At 52.0% G+C, this 15,196-nt stretch overlaps 1 protein-coding gene across 1 annotated transcript; it reads right to left on the bottom strand.

The window, feature by feature from the left end:
* Positions 1-716: 716 nt before the first annotated feature.
* On the bottom strand, positions 717-14,565 carry IFITM10 (interferon induced transmembrane protein 10). Its single transcript, XM_061203913.1, has 3 exons — positions 14,488-14,565; positions 13,542-13,994; positions 717-866 (listed from the first exon to the last, which is right to left on the bottom strand). The coding sequence occupies exons 1-3, from the start codon at positions 14,563-14,565 to the stop codon at positions 717-719; spliced, it is 681 nt and encodes a 226-aa protein (XP_061059896.1).
* Between the last annotated feature and the right edge of the window lie 631 nt (positions 14,566-15,196).

The following is a 15,196-nucleotide window of genomic DNA, read 5'->3' as shown; positions in this document are numbered from 1 at the left end:
CCGCTTCCCTCCTCTCCAAGGAGGCTGCCTGATCCTCGTGGGGACTCGCGCTAGGGGCACACTCCGCCAAAAGCCCCCTCAGTCCTGTGTTGCACAGTGAGGAGACACCACCTGGATTATGGAGCAAACTTTCCCTGGAAAAGTCAGCTGGATGCAGCACTCGGGGCCCTGGACCCCCAGGCAGTGACTGCATGGGGTTCCCAAAGCCTCCAAGTCCCAAGCCCTGCCCAAGCGGGGGACAGGAGGCTGGGCCAGAGCTGGGCAGGTATTTTATTGGAAGGTCACAGATACAAGAGCTCTGAGCAGGGTCACAGCTTGGAGGAGGTGGTGTCAGGGAGGAGAGAGTCAGTCCCCAGATGCTGGCAGCCACCCCATCCTGGGAAGCTCCCACAAAAGCCCTTCTTGCTGGGTGTCAGGTCTGAGGGGCCCCAGGAGCCTGGGCGGGGGCACAGGCGGGTAGGGAGGGCAGCCACTGGAAGCCAGGGTGCAGCAGCACAGGAAGAAACCCACAGGCCCCCCCCAGAAACAGGCGGAGGACCAGGAGGCAGAGAGGGTGGGCCGGCACGAAGCTCACCGTCCCCTTGCCTCGCTGCCGGGCTCACAGCTTCAGGGGGGCTCCGGCTCCGCCCCAACCGCAGGGCATCCAGCTTTCGTCAGCCACGAAAATGAACCCATCTCAGAGCTTCACCTCCAGGCTGGTGGTGCCTGTTGGGGCCTCAGTAGTCGGTGAGCGGGTACCGCAGGAAGATGAAGATGAGGATGATGCAGGAGGCCGCCAGGGCAGAGCTGGTGATGTTGAACAGCCGAGCGGTCTTGGCGTCCTCCACTGCTCCGTTCAGGTCGTTGAGAAGTTTCTTGTCCCGAACCTGAAGCCAGAAGGAGGAGGTGAGACCAGCAGCCGGTGCCGAGGGGTGGACACAGGCAGGGGCCAGGCGGGAGGGCATGAGGGCAGAGGGCCCGTGAGAGTGTAGCCCCAAGCCAGGGTCAGTTGCCGATTCCTGATTCCTGACAACCGTGCGGGGCTGCTGCACAACGATGTCCTTGCTGGGTGGAAACGTGCCCTGGATTATGGGGCATCAGGTCGGAAACTTACTTTCAAACAGTTTACAAAATAAATAATATGTATTTATAGAGAGAGAGAAAAAAAGGTGAATATGGTAAACTGTTAACATTGGGATGTCTGGGTGAAGGGTATATAGGAATTCTTTGTATCTCTTTTTTTTTTTTTGCAACTTTTCTATAAATCTAAAACTATATAAAATAAAATGGATTAATACTGTATTATATACTTGAAAGTTGCTAAGAGAGTGGATCTTCAGTGTTCTTACCACCAAAAAAAAAAGACAATTATGTAAGATGATGAGTATTAACTAACCCCATTGTGGAAATCATTTCATGGTACACCTTAAGCATATACAATGCTGTAGGTTCATTCAATCTCAATAACGCTGGGAAAAAAAAATAAAAGAGGAAGCTGGTCTCAGAGAGAGTTATGTGATTGGACGATGGGGCAATACACGTGTGTCCTAATCTGACTGGTCCCACCTCATTTAAAATTAACTGGGATTCCCTGAGAATACACACTATGCTTGGACGGGAGGCAGCCCTGGGGTCCCTGCAACGGGATATTAAAGTGAAGGGAGCGGTTGGAGCCCAGTAAGTCCTGGGGAGATAGTGGACAGCGGTGGACCCATTTCCAAGATCCTCTGGCTGTGAAGAGGTGTCCCTGGGGAGCATGTCCCCTCATCCAGGCTAGGTCTGAGGAGTCCCCTCTCCTCCATCCCCTCTCCTTCCACAGAGTCCAGAGAAGTGCAGGTCTGAGCATGCTGCAAGCAGAGAGCAAAGCCTGGGAAGAGGAGGAGGAGGAGAAGGAGGAAGCGGAGAGATGAGAGAGGCAGGGAGAGAAAGTCTCTGCATCAGCAGACTGATGGATAAATGGATGTATGGATGGATGTACGGACAAAAGGCAGGGGGCTGGGTTGGGCAGATAGAGGACACTGATGTCTGGCTGCCCGGAGGGTGGGTTACGCAGATGGACGGGAGAATAGATGGGTAGTTAACGCGGTGGGGACACAGATGTGGTGGGAGTGTGGCTGGGTGGATGGATTTCCTGTGGGTGGGTGGATGGAGGAGGCGAATGGTGAAAGGAACAGAGGGAGAGGAGAGAAGAAAGAAGACAGAGGTGACTGTCTGGCAGTGGATGGAGGGGGTGAGGAAGGGAAGGAGGAGATGGAGTGGAGTGGAGCTGGGGGACAAGTTGGAGGGACTGGGGAAGGGGTGGAAGCTTGGGTGACTTAAGGCGGATTGTATAGAATGGAGAGGTAGAGGGAGGAAAAGAAGCTGACCTTGAACTAAGGAAGGGAAGGAGAAAAGAAGAAAGTCTATGCCCTTGTGGAACTTTTATTCTAGTGATTTTTGGAGACAGCCCACATCTTCACCGAGCTTTATCTTCCGTTGTGAGAATATGATGTATCACCCACTTATTTAGGTCTTATTTGACGTCGTCATTAAAATAAAATTTTATAATTCTCTCCAGAAGAAAGAGCTATTATATCTTTTGTTAGACTTAGTCTGTTTATTTTGGTTGTCATTATATTGTAAGTGGTGTCTAAGATTACATTGCTAACTGATTTTTGCTGGTGTATAAAAGTTCAACTTCTACAGATTGATTTTGTATCCAGCTAAACTATCATATTAATTATGATAACAGACCAAGTTTTCTATGTAATGAATCATATCTACTGTAAATAACAGTTCTATTTCTTCCTTCAAGTCTTTATTCTTAGACTCTGTAGCACAGTGGTTAAGAGTACAGATGCCTGGATTTGAATCCCAGTTTTGCCAATCACTGCATAATCTTAGCAAGTATTCTCACCTGTAACAGGAAGACAACAATAGTACCTACGGCACAGGGTTGTTGAAAGGAATTAATGAGTTGGTGGACGCAAAGCATTAGCATAGTGTCTGGTCCAAAGCAAGCTCTTATATAACGGAAGCAAAGACTTCAGAACGATGCTGACTAGCAATGATGTAACAGGCAGCCTACTCTCAGTCTTAATTGTAAAGCTCACGACTAAGAATGATGTTCACTGTATTATTAGAGGTAGATTGCTGTATTTTTAAAAATCCCCATGAGATAAACATATTTTTTCTCTAATTCATTAACTAGTAAATTATATTCATTGATTTTTTTTTCCTCATGTTGAAACAAGCCTGATTTATTTAAAAATAAACAATTGGTCATGACTTCCTTGTTGGATATTGGAATGAGGAAAGGAATGATAGAGATGGATGTTGAAAGTGGATGGCTGAGTAACCCATCCATTCAGTTGTAAAGGAGATCAGGGAAGAGGAGAACTGGACAGGTGATTTGATGATGGGAAGGCAGGTGGATGATGAGAAGGAGGGAGATATGAACGTCCCATGCTGGATGCATGGGACACACAGAGAAACGGACATAGGAACGGATGCTGGATGGAAGGGATGGTTGGATGGATACATGGATGTTTGCCAGAAGCGAAGGACTGGTACACAGATGGATACGTGAAACATGCTCAACAGGTAGGACAGGCAAGTAGATCAATATCTGAGAATGGGTGCTGAATGGATGGAACAGGCTAGATGGGCACATAAAGGTATGCCAGGTGGGCAGGACAGGTAGATGGATATACAAAATTACGTTGCATGATGGGAACAGGTACGTAGGTGGTTATAGGAAGGTATACTGGATGGGCGGGACAGGCTGGTAGATGAATTTATGAATATACGCTAGATAATCTGGACAGGGGGATAGATGGATACATGAGTATATGTTGGATGGGTAGGACAGGTGGCTAGATGGGTTTAGAGATAAATGCTGAATTGTTGGGATAGGCAGATAAGATGGATGTGTGAATGTGCGCTGAAGTGGTGGGAAAGGTGCATATCTGGACATATATATGTGTGTCAAATAGATGGAATGGAGGATAGATGGATATATGAATGTGTGTTGGGTGAATGGGATGGGTAGATAAATGGAAAGGAGGGAGGGTTGTTGGGTAGATTATAGTACAGACCAATGCAGGGTAGGTGAATACGTTCATTAACTCAATCAAGCAATATTCAGTTCCTGCTCTGGGTAGTTGCTCTTCTAGGTCCCAAGGGTACAGCAGGGAACAAAACAAAGTCCCCTGTCCTCATGGAGCTTACATTTAAGGACACACTTAAGGGAGAGGACATGGAAAGTAAACACAATAAATAAGTAAAATATATAGTGTGTTAAATGCGTTAAAAAGAAAACTGAGGACAGGGAGCGGAGAGCACCGTGGGAGGTATGATTCTAGCTGGGTGCTCAGGAAAGAATACATGGAGTATGGACATTTGAGTAAAGCCCGGAAAAGTGTGACAGACTCGGTCATATGTTTATCTGCAGGGAAAGCACGTCTCAGAGCACGAAGCTCTGAGGTGGGGATGAACCTGTGTTCTGAGGAATAACCAGAGGCCAGTGTGGGGAGAGCAGAACCCAGAGGGGAAGGGGAGTGAGACTTACGGTCAGAGAGGAAATTGTCAAGGAGCAGATGCATGGGACTCTGTAGGTGCTTTTTAGCAGGAAAAATAATGGCAGGCTCTGGCGTGTTTTAACCTGGTAATTCTGGATGCTGTGTGGAGAATAGGTGGAAGGGGCAGAGGCTGGACAAAGCAGAGAAGAGGCTAACAGTCCAGGTGAGTGGTCAGGGTGGGTTGCATCAGGGCAGTGGTTGTGAAGGTGGTAAGAACTGACCTTTTTCTGGATCTATTTTGAAGATAGAGCTGACAGTATTTACTGGGATCAGATGTGGAGTGTCATAAAAAAAGAAAGGAATTTGAGATGATTTCAAGGCTTTTTGATTTGATCTACTGAAATAAGGGAGCTGTAGGAGACTCCAGGAGGAGTAAGTTTGTGCATGGTTCAGTAGTTTGATTTCTGACATGTTTAGCTAGAAATGTCTTCTAGACATAGAGCTGGACATTTTGAGCAGGTAGGTTTTATATGAGTCTAGAGTTCAGGGATGAGGTCTAGGACAGAGATACACATTGGAGAAGCATGAGCATGAAGATGCTACTTAGAGCCATGAGGCTGGGTGAGAGCACCAAGGGAGAAAATGCAGACAAGAGATGAAGAGGACCAGGGACTGAGCCCCAGAGCATCCCAACGTTAAAAGATCTGGGAAGCAAGAGGCATCCAGGAAAGGAGGCCGAGAAGAGCAGTCTAAAAAGCAGAAGGAAGGCAAAGGGAAGGAAAGGATGGTGGGTGGGTGAAATGACGTGAGAGGAGGAGGAATAAACATGGAGGAATGGAATGGATAAATGGATGCAGGGCAGGTGGGTGAAGAGGTGGATGGGTGATGTTGGGTGGAAAAAAAGGAAAAGGAGGAAGGCGGGTGAGTGAACAGACTGATGGTTGGATAGTTGGGTGAGTCAGTCAAAGAAAGGAAAGGAAGAAAAATGGGAGGATGTGCAGACGGATAAATGGATGGACAGTTCTTTTATGAATGTGTATCTTCAAGGGATGATAGATTGATAGCGTGTGAAGGAAAGGGAGGGAGGACGGGTCGATGGGTGTATAGATGAATTGATACCAGCTCAACAGCTGATTACATGAATGGATATAATAAATAATTGGAAGAACGGGGTAGAGGAAAGAAAGGGAGGGATAATATATAAATGGATGAATGGACAACTTAATTTGGAGGTGAATGAAGGGGAAGCAGGAATAAATGAAAGGAAGAGATAGAGAGATGGAAATGTATTGATGGTTGACGGATGATTGGCTGGATGGTGGGTGGGTGGATACATGGTTGTGAGAAGGAGAAAGGAAAGAGAGAAGAAGGGCTGATGAATAGAAGTTTTAATGAATGATTGATTAGCTATATTGATAGAAGGAGTTGGTAGATAGAAGAATGGAGAATAGTAAAAAGGAAGGCTGTATGGTTGGGTGGATGAATGAATAAACCGAGAGATGGATAGAAAGTGCAGGAAAATGGACAGAGAGAGGAAGAGATGAGAGGACGAATAGACAGAAGGGTGATGACTACAGGAAGAAGAGTGTAGTGAATCAAAAAGGGTCCGAGAAAGGAACTTGATGGTGACCTCAAGGCAGTTACTTTGTATCACTGTGCCTGTTTCCTCATCTGTAAAACAAGGATATTAATTGCACCTATTCATAGGGTTTTGTTATCATTAAATAAAATGCTACATTTAATTAAATAATTAGAAGTTCTTAGAAAGGTGCCTAGAATATACTCAATAATTAATTAATTAATTCATTAATTAATTAAGAGCTCAATAATTAATTGTTGTTGTTTTATGGTTATTGTTATTTGCTGGCTTGTTGTTACTATCGCTATTACTATGAATGAGTAAGGGGGGAAACAGATGAATCCAGGGAAGAAAAAAAGACTAGATGGAGAGCTGGGTGGATGGATAGATGAACAGAGTAATGGATGAGGTTGGTGGATAAACAGTGGAAGGAAAGGAAGAAAAAAAAGACAGATGATGAAATGAGTAGAAACATGAATTTAGTAAATAAGTGAAAGAGTGAATATAGGGATGGTTGACAGTATGGAAGTGAAATTCCGGAAGGAAAGAATATGAATAGATGAATTTTTGGAGAGAAAGTGGATGGGTAGGTAGCTGAAAGGGTGGAACCATGAGTGCATGCATTGGTGGGTTGACAAGGTGAGTGAGGGTCTTTTCCTCACAAACCCGCCCCTCCTACAGCCTCCTTCCTCATCTATAAATGGCACCTCCCTTCTTTCAACTGCTCAGATGAGTATCCTTGGAGTAATCTTTGGATCTTCCCTATTTTCCCTCACCTTATGTCCAATCCATCAGGATACTCTGTTGACTTTTCTTTCAAAATATAGGACCAGTTTTAACTCTCCACTCCCACCCTCTGAACCAAGACTTGACTAAGTCAACCGCCTTCGGTTTGGTCTCCCAACTCCCCAACCCCTTGCATCCTTAGAGCCTATTCTTCACTAGTAGCAAGAGCAATCTTTTAAAATTAAGTCATATAGGGACTTCCCTGGCGGTCCAGTGGTTAGGACTCCATGCTTCCACTGCAGGGGGCATGGGTTCGACCCCTGGTTGGGGAACTAAGATCCCGCATGCCACATGGCATGGCCAAAAAAAAGAAGAAAAAAAGTAAGTCAGTCACATAATATTGACTCTTCATTTAACATTCATCAAAGATTTCACTTAAAGCAAAACAAAATCCTAACTGTGGCAGACAAGATGTACGTGGTCTGGCCCCTCCACCACCCCTCTGGACCCATCTCCTATGCTCACCCCCATTCTAGCCACATTGGTCCCTGAACCTGACTTTGCCTCAGGGCTTTTGCAATATCTGATCCCTTTTCCTGGAATATGCTTTCTCAGAAAGATGCATTTATGGCTACTGCATGAATTAATTCAGGTTTACACTCAAATAGCATCTCAACAAAGAGGCCTTCCTTGCTTCTATATAAAAGAGCACCCACCTCTCTCTCATCATGCTTTATGTATTCGTCAGAGCTGACATCACCATCTGACATGCATAAGTGTGACTTTTATTATTGTCTGACACCCCACCAAAATGTAAGCACCTCATGGGCAGGGGCCGTGTGTTGCTTGTCACTTACTAGGCATTAGACAATTATTTATTGCGTGTGAGACAAATGCATGAAGAGTGGAAGGATGCTGGGAAGTTTGAATGAACTGAAGACTAGGTCATTGACTAGAGAGTTTAATGAATAGATATGATGGTTACATACAAGTAAGGGAGGGAAGGAGAGGAAAGGGCGACAGGCATGATAATCAAAGTGAGGGTAGACAATGAATATACAGATGGAGGGGAAACTGATGGATGGATGTGGGTGAGGAAAGACAGGAGGAAAGAAAAGAGGAGATTAAACAAATCCACAAAGGTGTGTGGGTAAACTAGATAGAAAGAGATGGATGGATGGATTCAGTGGATAGGTGTGTGGGAGGGGATAGCTGAAGGAATTGGGTTACAGAGTGTGGATTGAGGAATTAATAGGAGGCTAGAAGAATGTGTGGGGTGAGCAAATGGGTAGAAGAAAAGAAAAAAGGGAAAAGGAAAGGTGAGGATGTGTATGTATGGATGAATGGATGGATGCTTGGATGAACTAATTAGTAATGTACATTGATGGGTAAAAGTGATGGAAGAAAGAATAATGAGTGGATACAAGGAGGAAACAGGGTATATGGAGTACATGGAGTAGGAGACAGTTGGGGAAATGAGAAAAAGAATGAGAAAGTTGAGAAGAAGAGAGGGGAGATGAATTATTTTCATGAATCACTAGATTAATAAATTGATGGATGGGTAATTAAAGTGAGTAAGGGAAGAAAGAAGGAGGGAACAGGAAATAGAAGGTGGGAAGATGGTTAGAGAGATGTACAACGGGAAAAGGATGGATGTTTAAATAAAGTTGGTGGATATGTGTATTGATGGACAGATGACTGGGTAAAATCATACACAGGGCAGGTGAATGGGTAGAAGTAATGGGAGGTAAGAATGGACATGGAGGATGGATGTAGGAAAGAACAATAAAAATAATAAAAGAAGTGACTATGGGTATGGTGCTATGCTAACAGCATTACATGGCATTAACTCAGTTAATCCTCTCAACAACACTCTGAGGTAGGTACAACCCCATTTTTACGAGGAGGAAAATAAGGCACGGATAGATGTAATACCAACTTAAGGTCCCAGGACTCAAACCTATGCTGTAAACCAGAGCCACCATGAACACTGGGTGTATGGCTATGTGGTATACACAGAAGGTGGAAGAGGTGGGTAGGAGGGAGAGAAGATAGAAGAATGGATGAACAGAGTAGGTGGGTAGTTAGATGGATGAACCATTGGAGAGGAAATAATTGGAAGAAGAGGGGAGAAGGGAAGAAGGGAGGAAGAAGATATATATAAAAAGACCAGTGGGAGGGTGGAAAGACGAATGGGTAGGTGGATGTGTTGGGTATGGATGAATGACTTGGTGTATTGATGGACAGTATTCTGGGATGAACTGAAAAAGTAAAGGGGATCAGGAGTGAGGGTGGGAGAAAAGCAAAGTGAATAAATGAATGGAAAGGTAGGTGAAAGTATGAATAGATTCATGATGAGGAAATGGGTGTGTTAGCACATAGGTGGATGGATGAATGAAATCAATGGATATAGTGAGCACAGATGGATAGATGAAAGGAGGGGTGGATGGATGGATGTGAGGATGGATGAATGTGAGATGTGTGGATGGGTGGGTGGGTGGATGGATGGGTGGATGGATGGATGGATGGATGGACGGGCAGGTGGATGGATGGATGTGAGGATGAGTGGACGGATGCGTGGGTGGTTGGATGGATGGATGATGGATGTATGGATAGATGTAGGTACATATGTATGAATGGATGGATGGATGATATTCAGGAAGGAGGGAGTGGGCAAGTATGTATATACAGAAACAGACACAGTATCCTTCCCCCTAATCTGTTCTTTCTGGCTGCCCCGTCACCGAGAAGTCTCACAGCCTCCTGGGCCCAAAATGAGCGGCTGCCGTGTCCTCACTGCAATCTGCTGCTCTTCTCTGCCACCATCCCTGCCCTGGTTCAAGCCATGTGCCCTCTCGCCTGGACCACCACACCGGACCCTCACTCCTCCCTGCCTCTGGGCTTGTCTCGCCCCCTCCCTCCACCCTGGCTGCAGAGTTCACAGCTCTGATCACCTTTCCCTTCCGCGTCCCCCACACCCTTCCCATGGAATTCCGAGTCTTTCACTGCACGGCCTGTCTGCCTTTCCTGGACCATCTTCTGCTCCCCACAGAGGATGGGGCCCTGCTGTTCCCCCCGACTGCCCCACTCTCGTGTCTTAGTTTATGAACTCCTGTCCCCTCACCCACCCTTCAAGGCCCAGGGAAAGTGCTGCCTCCCCCAGAAGTGTCCGGGGCTGACCCCAACCTCACGCCCAAGCTGGGAGTGAAGTGTTCTTCTCCTGAAACGTTTGGTGCGTATGCATCTTCCCACGCACCTCTGTCCATCCACCCACTCCTCCAGCATCCTTTGCCCCCCAACTTGGTCAGCCCTGCCTTGGGTCTGGGGTGGGCAGCTGCGGTCAGGGCGGGGGCTCTCTGATGGGGAGGAAGGTTCGGCCAGGGGGAGGCAGCAGAGCATTGGGGGTGGGGGCAACCCGGGCCTCACAAAGGCCCCAGGCTGGGGGCAGCATGGCGCACCCAGGGAGCTCACAGAACAGCAGGGGCTGGGGCTTTTGGTGAGCTTAGGGAAGGGGTTAAAAGTGGGTCATGCAGGGCCTTGAATGCCAAGATGAGGAGGCTGGACTTCTCCAGACCGAGAAAGGGGAGCCGGGGGTCATCGTGAACAGCTTGTACAGACTGCAGAGACGGAGGACTGGCCTTCTGTGTCTGTGCCGTCCCCAGACACCAGGCCGAGCCCACGAGGAGGCCCCGATCTGCACTGAACGTGCCCCTGGGGGTGGGCGGGGACAGACGGGGACCGCTAGGGACACAGCGCTTCTTTCTCACCCACTGAAGGCCAGCCTCCGCCCTGCTCCTGTGCTTATTTGAATGTTGTTTTGTTTTGCTGTGTTTTGTGAACGGATGAGGAAATGGGCTCAGTGAAGCGAGATCACTGCTTTTAAGAGGCCACGCGGGGAATTAGCCAAGGCTTCCTGACCCCAAGGCCATCAGGCGCCCTTGGAAGCGCCCACGACGGGCTGCCAACGATGTAGGGTGCAGCAGCCCAGGAGACGTGCAGCTGGACGAATTCCCAGGCGTGGGAGCCCGTGCCAGCCAGGTCTGTCCTCCCCTCTGCCCGGGACAGAGGCATCTCACCTTGCTCGCCCCTCCCAGGGAAGCCCCAAGCCTTTCTGCCCTCGCTAACGCCCAGGAAGGATGTGAGGTAGCAGGCGGGCTGCAGGCACGGTGAATCCCCTTCTGTCTCTAGAAGCACCAACTCCCACCCGCACTGCAGAGCGGATCCTGAACCATTCAGAAATCTGTGACCTACCTACAACCCGCAGCAGATGGGCCTGCCCTGTGCCAGCCAGCTGCCCACGGGAGCACACGCAGCCGGACCCAGGTCCACAGGCTACTGGTGGGGCCGGGCAAGAGGGCCCAGGGAGGCAGAGCTGAGGCTGGCCTGGGGGCCTCACCCCCAATTTCCAGGGACCCCGGCACGCACACACAATACACACAATTACACACATGCACACTCCCATCCGCACACTCATGCACACACACAATGCATGCTCACACCTATATGCAGGCATATGCTCGTGCACACACATGCAACACACATATGCACACTCATGCATTCATACTCCCACACATACAATTATACACACATGCACACTCACCCCCACACACACTCACACAGTTACAAGTGCCCTCTTATGCCTACACAATTCATGCACACACATACACACACACAAATGCTCACACCTATATGCAGGCACACACTCATGCACACACGTGCCACACACTCACATATGCACACCCATGCATTCACACTCCCACACATACAATTACACACACATGCATGCTGACACCTATATGCATGCACACACAATATACACAATTATACACATGCACACTCCCATCCACACACTCATGCACACACACAATGCATGCTCACACCTATATGCAGGCACATGCTCGTGCACACACATGCAACACACATATGCACACTCATGCATTCATACTCCCACACATACAATTATACACACATGCACACTCACACCCACACAAATTACAAGTGCACTCTTATGCCTACACAGTTCATGCACACACGTACACACTTAACACACAAATGCTCACACCTATATGCAGGCACACACTCGTGCACACACATGTCACACACATATGCACACCCATGCATTCACACTCCCACACATACAATTACACACATGCATGCTGACACCTATATGCATGCACACAATATACACAATTATGCACATGCACTCACACCCCTATATGCATGCTCGCACACATAATTACACACACGTGCACACACCCACACACACTCAGTTACAAATGCGCTCTCACGCCTACACAACTCATGCACACGCACACTTACACATGCATGCTCACACATATGCAGGCACACATGCACACACATGCAACACTCACGCCTATATGCATACACACTCATGCACACGTGCACACTCACGCACACTCAATGGACACAGTTCCTGTGTGGTGGAGCCCAGGGCTGGGTACACAGGCCTGGATTTGAAGGCGGTGGGTGATCGTGACGCCAATGATGAGCCAGGAGGACAAGAAGGCCAGGTGGCCAGAGCGTGTGACGCCGGGGCAGGGGGCTCCGCGCTCAGAGATGCACAGAGGCGGAGCTGTCCCAGCACCTTCCCCCAGGCCAGCCTCTCAGGCCCAGCCCCTCCTCGGCCTCCAGCACACCCCCACCCCCGCTCTGTGCTCTGCCCCTGCCCCGCTGGGCAGCTGCAATCAGTGAAATGCGCCTGGCCTTGGACACTCAGATCTGGGCTCGGAAAAAGTGATGATCTGGCGAGACGTGAGCCAGGCCCTTCCGGGGTGGCGGGAAGGGAGCGAGGCCCTGAGTCTACCCCCTCCTTCCTGCTGGTTGGGCTCCAGCAGCCCCAGGCTCTTGGGTCCTTACACATCTGCATGGACCTCCCGACCCCAAGTGCGACCCCAAGTGCGAGTCAACCACAGCTCCCCTCCCGCCATCTCGGTCCATTTCTCTCCACTTCGCCCCCACCCCGGGGCGGGTGGGGATGGGGTCCTGTCTGCCTGGGACACTGCTCTGCTCCCAGCCAGCTCCTCTCACAGCAGCAAGGGGCTTCTGGAAGCTGTATACACTCAGGGCGTGGGGTCAGGGTGTATGGGACACCCTCACGCCTCTCTCCCCTGGGCTCCCGGCTCCCACACAGCCCCCCCGAGACGGACCATCTAGAAACCGTGTGTGATGGGAGGCAGAGCAGTGGCTGGGGGTCAGCACCCCCGTCTGTCTGTCACGGCCTCCCTCTGAGTGCCTGCCTGGCATCAGGTTCCCTGCAAGGGGCTTGGACAAGAAGGTCTCCAGCAGTGACGTCACCCCTCCTCCTGTCAACAGGGGAAGGATTCCAAGGCCTCTTCATCTCCCTGCTGGCTCCATCCCTACGCCTAGGAGCAGCTTCACCCAGGCCTAATTCCCACGTCCCCCGCCCAGGGGACAGGACACCGAGTCCCAGGTCCCCAACCCACAGACCAAACTCGCTGTGCAGAGACCTTGGCCCTGAGGACCCCGAGCCCTGACAAGACACCCTGGAAGGTTCCCCAGCTCAGGAGAGGATGGGCTGCCTCTCCCTGCCGGCCTGGAGCTGGCTGACATCCGTGTCTCGCTGGGTCCCCCACCATCCTTCTATCCCTCGGCCCTTCCGCTGCACCTGCTGCACCCATGGGCTTCTCTGCGAGGGAGGGGGCAGAGTGATGCAGCCAGCACCCGCTTCTCCTGCTCCCCCCCGCCCGCCTCCTCCATCCCCCCTGCCCCCAGCTCACTTTGAGGGAGTAGGCCAGGGCGATGAAGCCCAGGCAGCAGAAGTTGAGGTAGACGAAGTTGAAGATGGACCACAGGTAGTAGTCGTTCACCTCCGTGGTGTCCGGGTAGACCTCGATGACCGTCGTGGGGTTTGTCATGGTCTTCTTCTCTGCTAGGTGCTTGCAGGCCTGGGGGGCGCTGGTGGCCCGCACGCTGTCTGTCTTGCTGCTCTTGGACTCCATGGGGAACAGGGTGGGTGCCATGGGGGGTGAGGCTGAGGGCTCAGGGCCGGTGGCCACTGGAGCCTGCAGGGCGGGGGGCTTGGACACGCAGGCGAAGCAGCCCTTGGGCGAAGCTGCCGGGGGCCTCGGGATCCAGAAGGCCCCGTCCAGGGGAACTCGGGCTTCCTGGGTGCCGTCCGTGGTGCTGGCCGGGGCTCCCAGCGGGGCTGGGCACTGGCTGGGGCCCTGGGCCTGCAGGGAGCGGGGAGAGGAAGGATGAGCCGGGTCCGGATCACCCTATCGGGCCCACCCCGGCACCCTGCGGCGTCTCCCCTGCGGCCCCATAAACAGCCCCCCAGGACAATCCCCACCCGCCGCAGATGCCGAAGCCCTCACAGCAGCCTTGGCAGCGACGTCGGGGGCTCTTCGCCACTTCGCCATCTGCACACAGTCACCCACTGACACGCAACAGCAGCGCTCCCCCAGCATCCCGACTGGCACACTCTTGCAGTAAACGCAGCAACCGGCACCCGCACACAGCCCGGCACACACAGGGCACGCAGACCCACAATGACACGGTCGCTCTTTGGCGGAAGGAGCAGAGCTCTCCGGGGCACCCGCGCGCTGGCTCCCGCTGACACCTCGACCACAAACGCCGGCACCACCGCCCGGCTCCCCAGACCCCGGCACACGCCAGGCGCTCAGAGAGGCCGCCAGGTAAACAACCCCGCACTGTGACACTCACACACACCGCGACACAGGCCCCGACACAAGCCCCCGAGGAGGAACACGGCGGCCGCTGGGGCTCCGAACGCGCGCGCATCGCCCCCTCACACCCCGGCCCCGAGCGGCGCCCGGACCCCAAGAGCGCGCACTCGCCGCGGGCCACTCGCGCCGTGCCGGGAACGGGCGCACAATGACACTCTGCGAAACGAACACTCTCCGACGAGGCACCCGCGCCCCGCGCCGCCCCGGGGGTCCGCAGCCGAGGCCCCGCGGCCCCGCAGGTCCCGCAGGTCCCCAGCCCGGCCCGGGTCTGCCGCAGCCGCCCGGACGGCGCGCCCTCACCTACTGGCGACTCCTCGGCGGCCCGGCCCGACCCAGCGCCGCGCCCCGCGCGTCCTTCCGCCGTCCCGCGGGGGTCTGGCTGTCCCGCCGCTCCGCGTCCCAGCGGCCCGACCTCGGCGCGGGAAGCGCGCGGGGTGGCGGCGGGGTGGCGGCGCTCCCTCCGCAGCGCCAGGCCGGCCGCCGGCTGCAGCCCAAGCCTGACTCACGGCGGCGGCAGCGGCGGGCGCAGCCACCTCCCCGCCCCCTCCCGCCGGCGGGGTGGGGGCAGCGGGCGCCGGCCGGAAGCGGCGACCCTCGGGGTGGCAGAGCCGACCAGGGATGGGTTCCGCTGCAGCGCCAGACCCCGGTGCCCGCGCCACCCGCGTCTCCCCTCCCCACCCCCTGCG

The sequence above is a fragment of the Eubalaena glacialis genome, chromosome 10, assembly GCF_028564815.1.
Source record: "Eubalaena glacialis isolate mEubGla1 chromosome 10, mEubGla1.1.hap2.+ XY, whole genome shotgun sequence".
Taxonomy (NCBI): Eukaryota; Metazoa; Chordata; class Mammalia; order Artiodactyla; family Balaenidae; genus Eubalaena; species Eubalaena glacialis.
Note: the sequence above shows the minus strand (reverse complement) of the source record. Positions and strands in the feature narration are given on the sequence as shown.

Excerpts from the sequence above, each read along its gene's own strand:
- IFITM10 (XM_061203913.1), bottom strand. The coding sequence starts at position 14,565 with ATGCGCGCGCGTTCGGAGCCCCAGCGGCCGCCGTGTTCCTCCTCGGGG. Across the intron at positions 13,995-14,487 it reads GGGCCTGTGTCGCGGTGTGT|GCCCAGGGCCCCAGCCAGTG; the intron begins GTGAGTGTCACA and ends CGCTCCCTGCAG. Across the intron at positions 867-13,541 it reads CCCTGGCCTACTCCCTCAAA|GTTCGGGACAAGAAACTTCT; the intron begins GTGAGCTGGGGG and ends TTCTGGCTTCAG.